The sequence below is a fragment of the Centruroides sculpturatus genome, unplaced genomic scaffold, assembly GCF_000671375.1.
Source record: "Centruroides sculpturatus isolate CEXI.00-Female unplaced genomic scaffold, Cexi_2.0 scaffold430, whole genome shotgun sequence".
Taxonomy (NCBI): Eukaryota; Metazoa; Arthropoda; class Arachnida; order Scorpiones; family Buthidae; genus Centruroides; species Centruroides sculpturatus.
This window is the reverse complement of record NW_019384725.1, coordinates 461,593-479,395: the sequence shown is the minus strand read 5'-3', so window position 1 is coordinate 479,395 and position 17,803 is coordinate 461,593. Positions and strand designations below refer to the sequence as shown.

Sequence of the window (17,803 nt, the reverse complement as noted above, 5' to 3'; positions counted from 1 at the left end):
CTCGCTTGCTGGAGTCGAATTTTGGTAAATTTCGACGACTTTTTTTTAGTACCAAAAAGCTGCGGAAGGCTTGGAGAATTTACGTTAATATCGAATTTTGTACCGGTTTATTGAGTTTCGTGGACGAAATGCTAGAAAACGCTGATGAAATCTAGCGCATGGTATTAAAAATTAATCTGGAAGCTCTACCTGAACGGAAAGCGGACACGTGTCGGCACTATAATCTCTTTATGGGCACTCTCACGTGTCTTCCCAGATTATTTGACTCCCGAATTCATAAAGCGAATACAAATGATGTTCTGACGCATTTCCTGTGACTGTAACAATAGACTGAAGTTCCCATTACCCGCGATACGACCGGAAGACAGAACGGTGATACCTTCACCCCTAATACGGAACCATTAATTTAATAAACTTTTCTAAGGTATTTTTAAAAAAAAAAAGTTGGGGAAGATTTTTGTATATTTGTATACCGTATTTCGCCGGATTAATTAAGTTTCAGACGACCGAGTTGGGTTTTCGCCAGTGGAAAGAAAAAGGGAGCGAGGGCCCCCGCGCCATCTTCTAGGACTTTTTCTGTTGATGTCGAGTTACCTAGGCAACCGGTTCACGTGACCGGATCAATCACGTGATTCCGAGATGGGTCTCATAGATATGAAAATGATTGGCGGTGTCTTCCTTTAAGCAGAAGTGCTCGGTTAGCTGTATTTGCTAAGAAAGGTTATTGACCCCGCAAAAACTAATATCCCTCGATTCATCCAAGAGATTACCGAGATGTAGTCATAGCAACAGAACCACAAAAAAGGGAAAAAGAAAAGGGCAAATTTTGTTGCAATTCGATGCACCCCCGTCCATTTTCTATCCCGTTTCCGAAAATAGACCATTTGCCTCGATCACGTGATAAACACGTTCATAAATTAAGTCGACGTTGTCACGGCGGAGACAATTTATTCCTCATCCGTATACAGGATAAGGGCTAGCGGTTTCCTGTCCATAAAGAACAATAGACGGAGAGTTAGTTCCGTTATCCTTTAAGTTTTAAAAGAAAAACAAAATAATAATTTATTCTGGTGGCTTTTATATATATATATATTAAGATAGAGTAGTGCAGATTTCGATACTGATATTGGGAAAATTCTATTTTCAGCTATCCAATCGTTGGATTCCCTGAACGACCAAATTGTGCAGTTCATCTTTTCTCAGAATTCCTACGAACTCGTACCTTCTTCTGTTCGATCACAAGACAACATCTGCCATGATACCACCGCTGGTTGGAATCAACAACGGGATAACCTCAAGTCGTCGATGGCTCTCATGCGGCGACTTTTGCTCGATGCTCAAGCAAAATTTCGAAAGATGATGGAAGAAAATAAGACAATAGCTAGTCGCATCGAAAAGGACGTTATCGAACCCACTACCAGCGATATGGCCGGTAATATATTAACTACTTGTGTTCCGTTAAACGTCGAAGTACCGAATACAACGACCAGTTGCGCCGAACTTAATTCTAACGTGCAAACAATATCGGACAGCAATTCGAACTGTACTTCACCCCAGACAATTTTGGAAGATTCTGCTCAAGACAACCAACCCGATAACGATGCCAAATGCGAAAGATGTAAAAGTAAGTGTGTCTCCTCTTTTCCAATGCTCTTATCCGGCATCTGTCGTTGACACATTGACATACAGACAGGAAATCTCGTAAATTTTATCTCATAGCTTTATCTCGTTCGATTTTAATAATGTTTTAAACGTTACAAATGCTGGCCATTAGCATTTAAATGTTTAAAAACCTGTCAAAATGGCTGCACTGCACGACGTCTCTGTACTGAGGAATAGAGGTGTTATTTGTTTTAAAACACCGATCCTTTTATCTCGCAAATGTTAATTACAATACCTTCGTTAATAAAAAGTTCGGTCGGTTTTATTTAATCCGCTTCTTGACGTGGTAATTTTTCTTAAAATTCTATGTAGTCCTGCCAGATGACACCCCGTCATATCAAAGTTGAATATTGATTTTGGAAGGAAAAAGAATTGAGAGAAACTAATTGAATCTCTTATTTTTTTATGTAATGATGCGAAATTATAAGTTTCGATCATACTAGTAATTAAAAATTCTTTTTTTCTTTCGGTTTAATCGATGGTGTCAGGTTTTTCCTTTCTGAAGAGTCTCACGAACATTGCTTTTTTGTTTTCTTCTTTTTTTCCTGTCCTGTTTTTTAATCCTTATGGTTAAAGGATCCTTATCAGATCATCCTTTTTCGAGTCGTCCAGCCAATTTATATTTTAAACAAGAATCTCGATGACACTTCAGTACTCACGAGTTGGCATTTTCTTTTTGCAACTTCTTAATCATACAACTGATTTTTTTTTCTCCCAAAAAAAATGTTATCTGAATTTAAGTAAATTAGGAATTTAAATTATTCGCAAATGCTTACAATAAAGCATTGGAAAAGTTGATCTGTTTTAATTCTTTAGCGTTGAAAGTTTCGTAGATGTCGAGTTTTACAGATGCTATTCATTTTCGACCCACATTGCCATTTTTAAACATCCCCTCTGCTGGGTAGAAAAGGTTTAGGAAGAATTTTTTCAGCATAACACCGAGAATATCTCGAAGGATAAGTTTCAGTTAGTTAATGGGACGTTCATCAAGTTTGTTACTTTAATGGAAAAGATTTTATAAGAGCAGATAGTGATTAGTTTTATAACTATTTTCACATACTTTTTAAGCGCTACTATGGTTTTTTAAGCATTGTATGGGCGAAAAGTATATACTATTCTCTTTATAAATCCTAGAAGACAACAGAAATAGCCGAAAGGTCAAACTACTGTTTAGGTTATTCTCCTGGGATGGAAAAAACCTCCCATTTTACGCATTAGAAAAAAGATCAAGCATTGTCAGGGGATCTACGATCGAGTCAAGGTGTGTCGCACAAAGGGCTTGTCACAAATGGTCTGATCATTTTTTTCCCCTAGCTGCAGCGTTGAGTGTTTCTAATTTCCCCTCCAGAGTATAGCTGACGATGGCAAAATGCCAGCTATTGAGCGCATGGGCGTTTAAAGGTGTTCTCCTTCTCTGCCTTTTCCATGTATGCCAGGCATCACTTATCGAGAGTGATGACCGCTGCAGATACATCAACCATTAATAGATTCGATCCAAAGAATATTAAATCTGAGTAAAGTAGGTTTGTATAACTAAAATCCCGGAAAAATCCCACGCACCAAATCTGTAGATCCTTACCAAGAAAAACTGGTACCTTAATGGCCTCCAGTCATTCTTCTGGACCCGATAAAAAGGAATTTTGATCAGAATCGTAGGATTGACAAATCGATAATCTTTTTCTTTATCATTTTATAGTCCCATCGAGCTGTAATGATAGCATAACCCAAGGAAATATTTTGTAAATTTTGTGTATTTAAACAAGGACGTAACAATAACGTTCTCGATAATCTCTTTAATGTATTCTAAGCACATATAACCACAATATTAAAAACACGAGAGCTCTTTATCAACGTAAAACTACCATTTCCCGAAAGAAAAAGAAAATTTCCACCAAACAAATGGAATTTACACTCTTCTAGTTGGATTATAACAAAAACGTCGCTTTCGATTTGATTCACCGAATTATATTTCTTAATAAGACCATATCAAGTTAATATTTATATTAAGATAATTTAATTTTTATATCAAATTTGCCATTTCTGCAAATTATTTCACTGGTAAATCGACGTCGAAAAGAGCTAACACGCTTCTGCGAGTCAGAAGTAATTAGCTTTTTATTTTTTAAGTAGCGTACTAAATCGGATGAGAAGTCGATATCTCCTATCTAGAAAAAAGTTTCCGGCCTGCAATTTAATAACTGTATTAAATTCTACAACTCGCTTTTTTTTTTTTCCTTCTTCTTCTTCTTCGGTAGGATACAATTTGCTACGATTTAAATGGTTTAAAATATTACCGGGAGGAGCATCATCCAGTCCAAGTTTCACACTTCTATCATTAATGTAAATCGAATTTATTTCTAGTGTTTATTGATGTTTACTGTTTTTTTTTTAATATAAAATTTGTGTTTTTACATCATCTACATAGTGCCAATTGTCGATGTCTGTTGTGCGCGTTATAACATCCAATCGATGCTATACACTCCAGTTATGTTGTTTGGTAGAGAGCCGTACCTGTACTCAATGTGTTTCCATGGCAACGTACTAGTCCGAGAAGAAAAGATTTAAAAATCATCCCTCTCGTAATTGTTCTAGAATGTGTACTTAACCTGAAAGATTAATAACCGCTAAGATTTTAAGTTAGCCCACGTAACAAGTTTGATAGAAAAGTCGTTCTCGCCTTAACCACACGTCGATTTTAAATTCCTCCCTACTTAAGTTATAGATATAAATTCTGAAGATGATTGAATTTAAATATTATCTACAATTCTTGGATATGCTACAGTTAAGATCTGTTAAAAGGTATTTAGGATTCTCGAGCATTGGTTGAGACCTACTTTCAATAACCTTACATACTTCGCTCCACTGGATACATACTATAGTTAATTAAGCGTGTCTTTTCTTTTTTCCTCAAACATTTCTCTATGTTAGTTACGTAAGTCTGTGTACATATTCTTACATTACTTTGTTCACCAAATATTACATGCTCTATTATTCTCCAACTTTGTGGGAAGATTGGAATGAACTTTTCAAATCGATTTTACCCCCGGAACGGAGAGTTAAATAATAAATGGATTTTTCCCCCTTCCAATTTTATATAAAGGCAGACATTCTCTGAATGAAGCTATCAATAATCAACCGAAGAATGAATAATATATTAATAAGAAAAAAAAACAATTGTCGCCCGTTGCGGCTACTTTATAATAATCATTTTGTCTAATGTTTTAGTAAATAAGACGTTATATTCTGTCTTAAACATGTTTTTTAATCGTTTGTTTTCGTCGTTATTCTTTTACGTGGCGAGTATAATTAAGGTAATTGCCATATTTCCATTTACAGTAATGCTTCATAGTGGAAAACAGCTCCAGTCGGTCGTTACAGCTTTATAATTAATATCTTGTCGAATAATAATTGTAATGAGTCGAACGAAACTTTAATAATAGAAAGTCATCCGAATTACATCTTTATTTTAAAAAGTGTTTCCTTTCAAATCATCTTAGGCTCATATTCTCCAAGAATTCATTTTCGCAACTGACTAAAAATCCCATCAATTTTTTATACTCGCGCGGTCGTAACTGTTGTCCTAGGAGGGAGGAAAAAATATATATATAGGAAACTCGGACAAAAATGTTTTATGGGCGATTATAAATCAAACTTTACTGCGATACCGGGCCACTAATTTTTCGAAGTGAGATAGGAAATCGAATATATTTTTAAAAGGGAACACATCAGTCGATGTTTTATGTTGGAAAATATAAGAAATTTGTAATTGTAATGGTTTAAAATCTGTTATTTTTATGTTTATGCTACTGACATTCCTTACAGCATCAATTACGCTACTCATTTAGTTAAGTCATACGGAGTAGATTTTTATATTTTTGCTTACTCCAAAATCATCCAATTGTTTAAAGAGACTTCCCTCGAATTGTTACTAAGGTAACAGACCACCCGAGGTATTTAGTTTCCACTCACACAACTGATCTATTATTCAAGATGCAGCCGGTGTCGCAGCGACATTATTGATTACCCTTAATATATATCTTCCATTGAGAATAACCTAGTAACGCATTATTAGTGTCAGTTACTCTATTTCCTATTTTAATTTATTAAATATATATTTAATTGAATAGGTAATATTTTTGGTTTAGTGATAATGTTGAAAGATTCTTTCTATCTTTTATTATTATGGAGTTTTAATGAGTTCTTTCAAGTTTTCTAGAAGGGAATCTTTTAAAAGACACCATCCCAATAAAAATTTAATTTTAAACTTCGAGACGAGGAAAGAATTAGTTGAAATCTTGTAAAAAATGTATATGTACAAGCTCTGTAGTAAAATATCTCTAAGGCTATCGATTAATTTCTTTATAGATAAACTTGTGCTTCCTTCTTCGATCGGGATGAACTTACTTATAGATTTTTCTAACAAATTACTGATTATATTAGCGACACGAGAGATATAGCTAACTATCTCATCATTAAAATTCATACACGTATTATAATTTATTATAAAAATGCATAATTTCAGACTGTACCCACGACGATGCCAATCAATTAGAACATACGCTGGCCCAGTTACAAGAACAAAACGAAAAGTTGATGGAACACAATCTAAATCTTCAGAAAGAAGTGGAGGAACTTAAACTCTTCAAAAATCAAACAGAATCCGGAGAAAACAACTTAAAACCCCAGCTACAGCAACTAGAAACGGATCTGAAGCACGCAAGGGAGGCTTTAGCAGGTAAATTCCGAACCGAACGGTTTAAAATTTCTCATAGAATCGATGTAATTAATTTTAATTACACTTTCATCGAAGCAGAATAACATTTTTTATTTTTTTATCTTGGAATATTTCAGAGAAATCTTGAAAAAATTAACGATTAATGACATTGATATTTTTCTGCAGCGCTCAAGCAAGATCGTAAACGGTTAAAAGCGGAGAAATTTGATCTATTAAACCAAATGAAACAACTTTACGGTACTCTAGAAGAGAAGGAAAGGGAACTCAGAGACTTTATTCGAAGTTACGAACAGAAGATGAAAGACAGCGATAAAAATCTCAAACAAGTCAGTCTCCGTGAGCTTAATGACTCGATAGTTATTAATTATGGCGGCGTGGGTAATTTTAATAAATGCTCGAATATAAATTTTGATAAAACTATAGATAAATACACTACTTTGCCGTATAGGTTATATAAGATTATAGTGGATTAACTTGTTCTTTCGCTAGTCTGGAGCATTTTTAATTAAATTTTGATTCTTTTCTAGATTCATTATACGATACGGCTCGTTAATAGTTGCAAATTGTAAGATAAATTAGTCGTTTCGCGCTCTTATTCCATCCAGTTAATATCAGTTTAAATTTAAAGAGTTGCCGAAATTAACTAAGTAGCAAATTAGATTAAAAAATATTTTCTTTATGTATGACAATTTTCTTAATTTTAGCTTGTAAGAGAACGAGAAGATACGGAAAGAGAAAAGTGGAATATATTGAAACATGCCAGAGACGAAGCCGAGCGATCCGTGGCTCTATGTGCACAATTGGGTTTAAAAGAAGCACAAATTAAACAAATGCAAGAAGAATTAAATTCGGTAATTGCTGATATCTACGGAGGAAAAAAAAAATGTAAATTATGTTATTTTACTTAAATGCCAATTTATTAGGTGCGGGAAAGACTCGGTTACATGTCCGATTTAGACAGTAGTCGAACGTATCGGTCGAATGGATATCACAGTCCTAGTACAGCATCCACACACATTCCGAATGGTAGAGATGGTAGCAATGCTGCTACTCCTACACCTGGTTCCGATCCCACTACTTCATCGTCCTGTGCTGGTACTCCCACTATCACTGTAGATAGCGATGCTAGTCCTAGCCACGTCTGTGAGTGAACAATAGATTCTTTTCCCCCCTCATTTCTTCTTTCATGATATCTTTTAATTCAATTTAATTGTCGTTAACTGTATTCGTTTTTTTTCCTGCCCAGTATCAAATACAACAAGAGATTGTCACAGACCAAATCTTCCCGGTTTATCTCAGTCTGCCGAAGAAATATATAATAGCAGTGGAGGATCCGATTGCAGCACGAAAAAAAGTCGTAAGAGAAGAGAAGGAAAAGGAACCTGGGGCTCTATATCTAGAGTTTTTGCCAGGGGACGTCAGAGAAAATCGATAGAATCTACTGCTGATAGTAAGTCATCTAGTAGATGTTATATTTTTTATGATCACAAAGTTGTATTTTTGTACTCCGTTTTAGAGAGGTTACCGGCTTTATAAAGTTCAATTTTTAGTATCCAAGTTTTAGTTTTCAATCGTTTTCAGGTGATCAGCGCTCGTCTTGGTCTCCGCAAAGTAGTTTATGTGCCAGTCCCCTAACAGAAGAAAGTTATATGGAAAAACTGAAACTATTAGAAGAAGCTCAGGGTACTCCAATGGAAAGATGGAAAGCCAGTACAGTATTGGCCTGGCTAGAAGTCAGTTTAGGAATGCCTCAGTATGGAGCCATGTGTGCAGAAAATATTAAAAGTGGAAAGGTATTTTAAGTGGATTGTTGTTTGCATTGAAAAAGAAGAAAAAAAAAATTTATTTTTCAAAGATAATATTACCCTTGTTAGGTTATTATAGTTAGTCAAAGGAAAATAATTTATTTACAATGTCAAATATAGGTGCGAGGTCACAAATTAAGAAGTGAAATATATTTTTTTTAACATTTTATTAAATAAAATTATTTTATTCTACTCCAAAATAATTTATTCAAAGAGAATTTAAGGAGGCTTCAAAAATTTTATGTTCACAACTTTATTTTGCTTAAATATTATTAATATAAAATAAATGCTAGGATGTTACATAAACATGTGAGTCATGAGACAAAACAGATGTTAAGTGGTTGATCCAACCATAATTTTAAAATAACAAAACTTTGCCACTACACATATTTTATTGATAGTTCTAGCAATATATTTACTTAATCTACTGGTTCAACTAGGCATCATATTAACATAGAATGAATGCTACACATTTATATACATTTTAAAAATGTTTAGATATAAATAATAATTTAATAAATATTTTTGAATTAATTAAAATTATTTTTAGCATTTTTTTAAATAAATTTTAAATTATTATTATTATACATTGAATAGATTGTTTGCATCAATTTTCAGGTATTGTTAGAATTATCTGATCCTGAATTAGAAACTGGCTTAGGAATTACTAATATTGTGCACAGAAGAAAACTTAGGCTAGCAATTGAAGAGCATAGAGAACCATCTCTTTGGTAAGATTAATTTTTTAAGCCTGTGAATATTTCATCTACAATCTTCAATATAAATGGTAAAGAAATAAAGGAAATATATTTGATGTAAAGAAATAAAAGCAAATTTATAAATATTTATCCAAAAAATACACATTTGTTTTAGTTTATATCCCAAGATATGTCTTCTTACCCATACGTGGATAGCCGAGGAATGGTTACCGAGTTTAGGATTATCTTGTTATGTTGATAATTTCACAGTACAACTTATAGATGGAAGAGTGTTAGATACATTAACAAAAAAAGATTTGGAAAAGTATTTGGGAGTAACAAGAAAATTTCATCAAGTTAGCATAATGCATGGAATTCAGCTTTTGAGGATGGTTAAATTTGATAGACAAGTTAGTAATAATTTCTTTCATTTATTTTTAGAAATATTAATGATTTTTTTAATGACAATATAATAAAAAAAAATATTTAAGTTCAAAAACCTTTCATTAATAAATTGAAATGAATTAAAAAATAAAAAATTTTTTTATCATTTCAAAATATTTATTATTGCAATGAAAGTAAGTATATTTTAAAGATTAAAAAGTTCAAAGTTCATAAGTCTTGTAGATTATAAATAAATTTAAAATACTTTAAAGTAAAAACATTTCCTTTTTTAGAAAAGTTACTATTTATCATTTATAAATATTTACTGGTACATAGATTTTGATTTATCAATTTTTAAATTCAAATATTTAATTAAAAAGACTCATGGATTTGTATAAACATTTACAGATATTGTATATTTTGTATTCGATACAATATGAAATTGAAAATAATTTCAGATTTTATCGCAAAGGAGGTCTCATAGTGAAAATATGGATGTCGATCCCCTTGTATGGACTAATCAGAGATTCATCAAGTGGGTCCGAAGTATAGATTTAGTGGTATGTTAAGTCATACATTTAAATTTAAAATAAATATGAATATATTTATTTATTTTTTAATATATGTATAAAGGAGAAAAACTAATTCATTGTACAGTAAATTATGTAATCTAATATTATTACATTTTATTATAATATATCTTCTAAAATTTGAAATATTTTGAAAATATTAAACTTTTTTATTCATCAGTATAAAGGTAGTATATAGTATCTACTTTAAAAAGTTATTAAATTTGTTTATTCTACTTCATATTATAGTTATGGCTTCAATATATGTAGTGATAATAATTAAGGTTATTTATATATTCAGTTATAATTTATCTTATAATTCAGTTATCTTATATATATAAAATAAAGCTTTGCATTTAACCATTATAAATTATGATATAATTACAGAATTTATCTTATATCAACTATCAGAGGAGAAATATATAGATGTAAACAAAATTACTGGTTGTTAAGAAAACATTATCTGATATATAAATATATAAAGTGGATTGATGTCAATATAAACATTGGAAGAAGTGAAAACTACATTAAGAAAATAGAAATAAAAATTTTTGAAGTTAAAAAGATATCTTAAGTTGTTCAAGAAGCTGGGAAGAATTCGTGAATTTTTGTTCATTTGTTTAATGATATATAAAAATAAAATAATCAAAAAAGGACGATTATATAATGCAAAGAAATATAAAAATTTTAAAGAGATTAATCTAGTTTAACTTCTTCATTTTGTTTTCTACGTAATATTTACATTATTGTGGATTATTTATAATGTTATTATTGCTTTTTTCTCTGGATACAAATAAAATATTATCAAGAGTAAAAATTTTTCCTTATTAGGTACTTGATAACTTTAATCAATGTTTGTTTCTTGTTGCTTTTCTACTATTCTTTTGATCTTATATGCTCATTAAATAAGTCATTTAAGAATTTTATTAATTTTTCTTTTCTCTATAATTTTCTTATTAGCATTTTATCATCATTATTAATTAATTTAAAAATTAAAGTATCTGTTTTTTGATATAATTCCCGTTTTGATATAAGTCCTTTGACTCTCTTTGACATTTCTTACATCTTTTAATCCATTATTTGTTCATTAAAGATCATTTTGATCTTTCAAGATATTTTTCTTATTTTTGTCCTTTATCGTTTTTATATAAATTAAGATATTTTTATATAAGAAGCCATGCAAAAGAGTAAATAAAAAAGTGTTAGAAAAATAAATATGGTAAAAATGTAATATTCTTCTGTAAAAAAATAACATAAAACATAAGTTAATATCATTTTTAATATGATTAAGTCTACAGTTTTTTTTTTTTAAATTCCTTTTCAATTTTTATCTTTTAAGAGAATTTTTAAAGTATAAAATAATATTATTGTTTTTCTGTCATCTTGTTTACAATTCTTTGATATCAAGTACTTGAAAATCTAATTGCTTAACAGTTACTTTAGATAATTATTAATTTTATAAGATAAATAATATATATTTTTAATTTAAACATTCATTTACTAATAGTATATTGTTACGTACTGTACCCTTGTATTGTATTGGGCAGGGCCCTATTTGTACATAATCTAAACGAGCTCTTTATAGCCTCATATATTTACATGTATCATTATTTGGTAGAGGAGAAGGGCCTGCTACATGTTATAGCTTAGTGCCATAAAAATCTAAGTCCAGCCCTGGCATTGGATATTGCAGAGATAATTTCGCCAGGTGTTTTTTTTTTAATTTATGAAACTTTTTCGAAGTCATTATTTATCATTTGATAGCTTTAGATTTAAAATACAATGGAAAATGTAGGTTAAGCTAAATGAAGGAACATTGTGTTTAGGATTTCTAGTGCTTAAATTAATCTAATCAAACTACATCACCTAATTAGAAAGTTATTTCTTATCTGTTTAGTGCAAAAACAAATACTTTTGTTAAGAATCACGTCAAAAATTACGGATTTAAAAAAGAAACACATTCTTCTTACTTTGTACTATACTTAATATGCAGTTCATGGAGTGTCCTCTTTGGTAATTGCCTCATACCAAGTTCATTTTGTAGTTAGTTGTCGTTCCTTTCATAATACTTTCAAGAGATTTGTCATATTCATCATCAAATAAAAGATACTAACTTAAAATAGTATGTTATCATTCTTAGTGCGAGTAAACACCGATTAATTATGAAGTAATTACAAGACAATTTTCTAAACTTGATACTTAATAATGCGCGTGGTACATATTAAGTTGCGTTACGTTTTTGGGTTTAACTTTGTTACGATGCGATTCTAATGTGTTTGTCTTGTTTCTGCACTAATAAATAATAAGAAAAAATATTTTTTAGTAGAATAAAGTAGTTTGATTACATAAGCTTCAATTACCATAAGGCTCTGACAGAAGGAATCAGTAGAAACTTTACTCCAGAACTGGATACAGTGGACCTCTAAAATTTAGTCTTATAAAATATGATTAAAATTTATTTTGATAGGTGATTTAGGAATCTTTCTTTCTGTTTTTTATTGATTTTATTCATATATTTATATCGCTTTCGGAAAATATCGGTGTCCTACATTTGTGACTAGTCCAGATTCTATCTCTTAGACCCTGTCGAGCGTAGTAACTTACTATTGAATACGGCATTTTAACATGATTCTGTCATCATATTTTATCTCTAAAGTTTTAAATCGTTAAGAATATACTCAAAAGTAAAACTAGAAAATTGTCTTACAACGCTTTTTGTATATATAATTTAAAATTTTGGTTATTTAATTTATTAATTAGCCTAATTAATAACAAAGTAAACTTCCTGTCCGTTTCGCTACAGTTTATTATCTTAAAATCACAATCACATGGCTTAATTTGACAATGTTTTCGTTTAAAATCTTATTTAACAAAAATGAACAGAACATAAAGTAACAATATAACCTTAAACTTTTCGATAAAGCCATTACAGTATATACACATAGGCCTATACAGTAATTTCATACGTTCAGTTTAATAACGGAATGGAAACCGTAATGTATCTAATAATATTAATGGTAGTCTTATAAATAGCTTCTAGTCTGTTGTTATTTTTATCGTAAATTTCGAATATATTCATACTTAAAATCCATAATATACATCAAGGTCGTGCATACCCTTCCCACATGAAAAGAATTAAACAAATAAAATAGTAAATAGTTAATTGTTACTTATATTATTATTTTGTATTCTCCTTAGTCTTCTGTATTGTGTGGAGCGCTATATTATAAAAATTATAATACATTTTTACTTTCCCGGCTGTTATATATAACAGAGGAGAAGTATGGCGATCGGTCAAAAAATGACCCTCCCCAAGACTTTTATATTTTTGGACTTAGGACACCTTGAAATGCAAAATAAATCGGGTGTAATTTCTGTATGTATGGATGTTAGTGTGGGGGGTGGCACAATTTAAAGCTTAATAAATCCTGTAAATTTTGTCGAAAATTTCTGAAATTTTGCAGGGAGGTTTGTTTATTAGGAGGATTGATGCTATTAAATTTTGGTGGTTAAGAGTCGAGGGGATGGGGGATAATGAGAATCGTGTGTATCTCCAGTAGGGTAGGTCTTAATAACGATTTTACTCGTTATTAGCATTTACAAATTTTTATAAAACCCTCAAAATTAAGCTTTTTATAATAGTTAAAAATATAAAAAATGTATAAAATAAAATATGATAACAGATGGAGCTACCAAAATTTTAAATGTTGCCGGGAAAGTTAAGCAACTCGTTGTTGGATTTTTAAAAGTACTGTGCACGGTTCTGGTTTGCTTTACACTTTTTGAAAAAAAATATTATATTATAATTAATGTTTTTAATGTTTATTTATGCGTTTGTATTTTTTAAATTTATTCTACGTTGTTTAATTGTTGTACCGGAGGAGGCACTTATTGTCTACGAGACATTGTTTTTTTTTCTTTGAAAATAAATAAATAAATGTCGAATTTACTTTAACAAATAATGATAATAAACAGTAACGACTCGATATATTTTCCTACCGTAATAATTATTAAAAATAGAAAATCAAAGTTTTCAACATTTGCTTTTATTAAATTAAATGTAGTATTTAGTTTATATATTAAATTTCTTATGAGAAAAATAGTTAAAAACCCGATTTTTAATTTTATTTACTGGAAAGACGTATAAAAATGGCAATGAACGAATAATAGATTATTATACTAGCGTAAAAATATATAAATACTTTATATTCAGATATTTTTTTACATATTTTTACATACGAATGTAAATGTTTAGAAATATTTTCTCCATTCGAACATCAAGTATTCATCTCAATCTGAAGGAAAATATATGTACTGTACTGTACATCCGCCCTTTTTTTATTGTGTATGATTATTTACATGTCATAACCAATGATGTGATAGATTCGCCTTGCTCTACAAAGAAATGAATGACCTTATGCGAGAGCAAGTGTAATCGATACTGTTCTCAAACACAACCTCCAATGCTTAATACATAATAGTTAGCAATCAATATTTATCAACATTTTCTCTTTCAATTTTAATTGCTTATTTTTCTTAACTCATAAGTGTAAAGATAACGGAAATCCTTATATACTGTAAGGAATTCTCTTATCTTTTGGAGGATCCGGATTCGATTTCGATCGGGACTTTAATGATTCTTCATAGATCTTTTGGATGGAGGCATCTCTTGTATGCGCTGACTGAACTAATTACCACATTAAATTAACTTGCAATGCGAAAAATTCAATTCGTTTTCAAAAATTAACAGAGAAAACATTTTATTAGATATAGTAAATTGGGTATATTATATATCTAAAATAAAAATAAATCATAATTCAAAAGTCTAATAACAAAGTTTCAATGGAAGTTATTTAAACTGCGTTTTAAAATTTCAATTTATTTTGAAATACTGTATATGTAATAGTAAAATTTCTCGATTTTTAGATAGCTAAAATTATTTTTTTTTCATAAAAAAATATGATAGATTGGTAGAGAATCAAATTTGAAAGGCTTTCACTTTAAGAACTTCTTATGTGCACTCTTTCTGCTGTAACAATAAAATGGCACTAGAAGGAGATGGCAAGTTGCTGCGCTCAGGATGAACTGGAAGAATATCCATTGAAAAAGTTGTTTGGGTGGTTCTCACAATTGTACTGGGAGTAGATACTTGGACTGGACTGAGAATCAAAGCTTTTAGCTCAGAACCACTTTTATCAACAGGCTGCAAAAATATATATTTTATTCATATCAAAAAATATATTAAAATTTTAAAGAAAATTCTTAATAACTTTTTACACTTTTGAATGTTTTAATATATATTCTTTCTATGAAATATTTTATACTTAATTCTGTTCTTCAATTAATTAATATATTTTTAGGAATATGCAGAAAACTTAAGAGATAGTGGAGTACATGGTGCACTGGTGGTGTTGGAACCTTCATTTACAGCAGATACAATGGCAACTGCTTTAGGAATTCCAGCTTCCAAAAATATTATTAGACGTCATCTCACAACTGAATTAGAAAATCTTGTACAACCTGCCAGGTAAAAACTGATAAATTTTGATATATTCAAAATATTCAATGTATTCAAATTGATTTGATTATTCTATAAAATATTTTTTAGAATGTCTTTAGAAGCAGAAGAAGTAGTTCACCGAAGAAGAAATGAAAAGAAATCATCGCAATCGTCGGGTGGTTCTAGTGTTTCTGGATCTCTTGGGCGAAACTTTATGCGTTCGTATTCCAGATCTGGAACATTGGAGAGGCCAGATAAAAGACGCGCCAGTATGAGGGTAAGAAACCTTAATTGACACGCAATTTAAAACCTATTTTTATACATTTTAAATAAAATCATAAAAAAATTTTATGTATGATAAAAATAAAAATTAAACAATGGAAAATTATCATAATCTATAATTATTATGTTTCTTTTTATAGTTTTAAAATATCATTTTATCAAATATTACTTTTTAAATCTATAAAAAGAAATATAATTAAATATTAGATTAGAATTTAATAATACAAATTAAACAATTTTAAAGTAATTAAATACTTTAATTAATTTTCAAAACAATTCATTATTTGTATATATAAATAAAACATAATATCTATTTTGAAAACTATTATAAAAATTTACTTGAAGAAAACTTTTAGTTTGATATTAATGTTAAATTGCCATTTATTTGGAATTAATAAATTTGGGAAAAATTATTTAATATGATGTTTATAATCAGTAAAATGAACATCATTGTGAAGATTATATTAAGGTATAGTTATTATTTAAATGAATTCCAATTCATTTCCAGTTTGCAACATGGAAAAGTTCACAGGTAAGATTTTGGTATGGATTGGAGCATTGCATTTTAAATGTTTGAATGATAACTAAGAAATAGAAGAAACATTAATTACTGTATGTTCTTATATTTGTTGTCTTTCAATTTAATGTATATAGCATCATGCCAAAATATTCATTTTTATCATTCAGCTTCATCAAAATCACACTCCATTTAATAAAAGTTCATCCATTCAGAAATTTATAATATTGTGATTGTGCTTTATTTATTTAAATTCTTTTTATCATTGCATGCAAAAGTTTTATATTTAACATTATCTTATAGTATGTAATTTTGAATGCCAAGAAATATTAATTTTATACTAATTATTTCAGCTCAGTGTATCATAGCAGTGAAGATAACTTCGAAATTTAATGGTAATATTTCTCACTAACTGTTACTGCTTTTGCTAATTATGTTACTAATTGCATCTAGTAAAATGAAGTAACAAATTCTATAATTGCATGATTATGTGTTTGTTAAATTACAATATTATGCTTTGTAATTTAGAATAATTATTTATGCATGCCAAAATCTTTTTATCTATTATCTACTAAATATTTTTATAAATACCATAGTCTTATTTCTTATATGAAAAAAATTTCTTCGATTTCAAAATTTGATTAACCATTAAATCTTATTAATAATGATGATAAAAGAGATCAAACTGAAATTTTATCAATTCAAATTTCTTCATTTTAGAATTGCAATTAAAAGTTTTATCACATCCATTAACTTATATGTTGTTAAAGAGAATGGACAACAAATTTCAATATAAAATTTAATTCATATAATGTGGCTATATTACTAAACAATTCACTTTAAATGGATTATTAAATAAATCTTGATTATTACAGTTTTTTAAAAAAATGTTTTAATCTATTTAATAACTGGATTCAAATACTGTATACTAATTCAAATCAATAAATAAACATGTCTTACTACTTACTAAATTACAGCTTAATGAGATTATTTAGTGTTAAAAATACCTGCATTTACCCCTCTATCACTTTGGATGCAACCACTAGTACTATAGACAAAGAGTAAACTCTTAGATATTGTATATACATGTGTATACAAGTGTGTTTGTCATATTCAAATTTTTTCTTATGTTTTCTTCATTTATCTACAAAGGTAAGAGAGCTCAGGTTCTCTAGATTGCTCTCTGATTACCACTTGTTTCTTCAATATAAACAAATAGAATATAAAATTTCCAAACATTTTAAATTTTAATCTAAAACATATATCATAGAAATTAATTTATATAAAGGATTTTAACAGAATTCCTTTAAAGCTTAGTACTATTTTAATTACATTTAAAATAATCTAACACTATTATGTATATTTTTTCAAATAGGAAAATGTATAATTATAATTAATATTTGATTTACAGGAAAAAGATTAATGCAATATTAATAATTGTAAAATAACTGCCTGATATATTATTGGGCATATTTTTATCATGAATTATTTTCATGTTTATACTGTAATTTTTTAGAAATCATAATATATTTTTGCCATTATCATATTAATGCATAGTAAACTTCCTTAGGACAAATTCTTTATAAATGTAACATAGAAAACAATTTGCTTTATTTATATCTTTAATATATTATATAAATGTTTGTTTCTT

General features: G+C 29.3%; 1 protein-coding gene across 6 annotated transcripts in view; it reads left to right on the top strand.

Annotated features, from left to right (window-relative positions):
- Window positions 1-17,803, top strand: part of LOC111628112 (kazrin-like) — a 36,393-nt gene that overhangs the window by 9,486 nt on the left and 9,104 nt on the right. For 2 of the 6 annotated variants that reach the window (XM_023371837.1, XM_023371836.1), the window contains exons 2-15: window positions 1,148-1,624; window positions 6,185-6,397; window positions 6,563-6,723; window positions 7,102-7,248; window positions 7,321-7,540; window positions 7,644-7,847; window positions 7,979-8,190; window positions 8,821-8,933; window positions 9,076-9,310; window positions 9,743-9,844; window positions 15,214-15,380; window positions 15,462-15,630; window positions 16,144-16,167; window positions 16,506-16,547. In XM_023371837.1, coding sequence (XP_023227605.1) covers window positions 1,148-1,624; window positions 6,185-6,397; window positions 6,563-6,723; window positions 7,102-7,248; window positions 7,321-7,540; window positions 7,644-7,847; window positions 7,979-8,190; window positions 8,821-8,933; window positions 9,076-9,310; window positions 9,743-9,844; window positions 15,214-15,380; window positions 15,462-15,630; window positions 16,144-16,167; window positions 16,506-16,520 — 2,459 coding nt within the window. In that variant the 3' untranslated portion in view covers window positions 16,521-16,547. The remainder of the gene's footprint in view (window positions 1-1,147; window positions 1,625-6,184; window positions 6,398-6,562; window positions 6,724-7,101; window positions 7,249-7,320; window positions 7,541-7,643; window positions 7,848-7,978; window positions 8,191-8,820; window positions 8,934-9,075; window positions 9,311-9,742; window positions 9,845-15,213; window positions 15,381-15,461; window positions 15,631-16,143; window positions 16,168-16,505; window positions 16,548-17,803) is intronic. The other 4 variants (XM_023371838.1, XM_023371839.1, XM_023371835.1 and 1 more) reach the window with 2 other exon arrangements.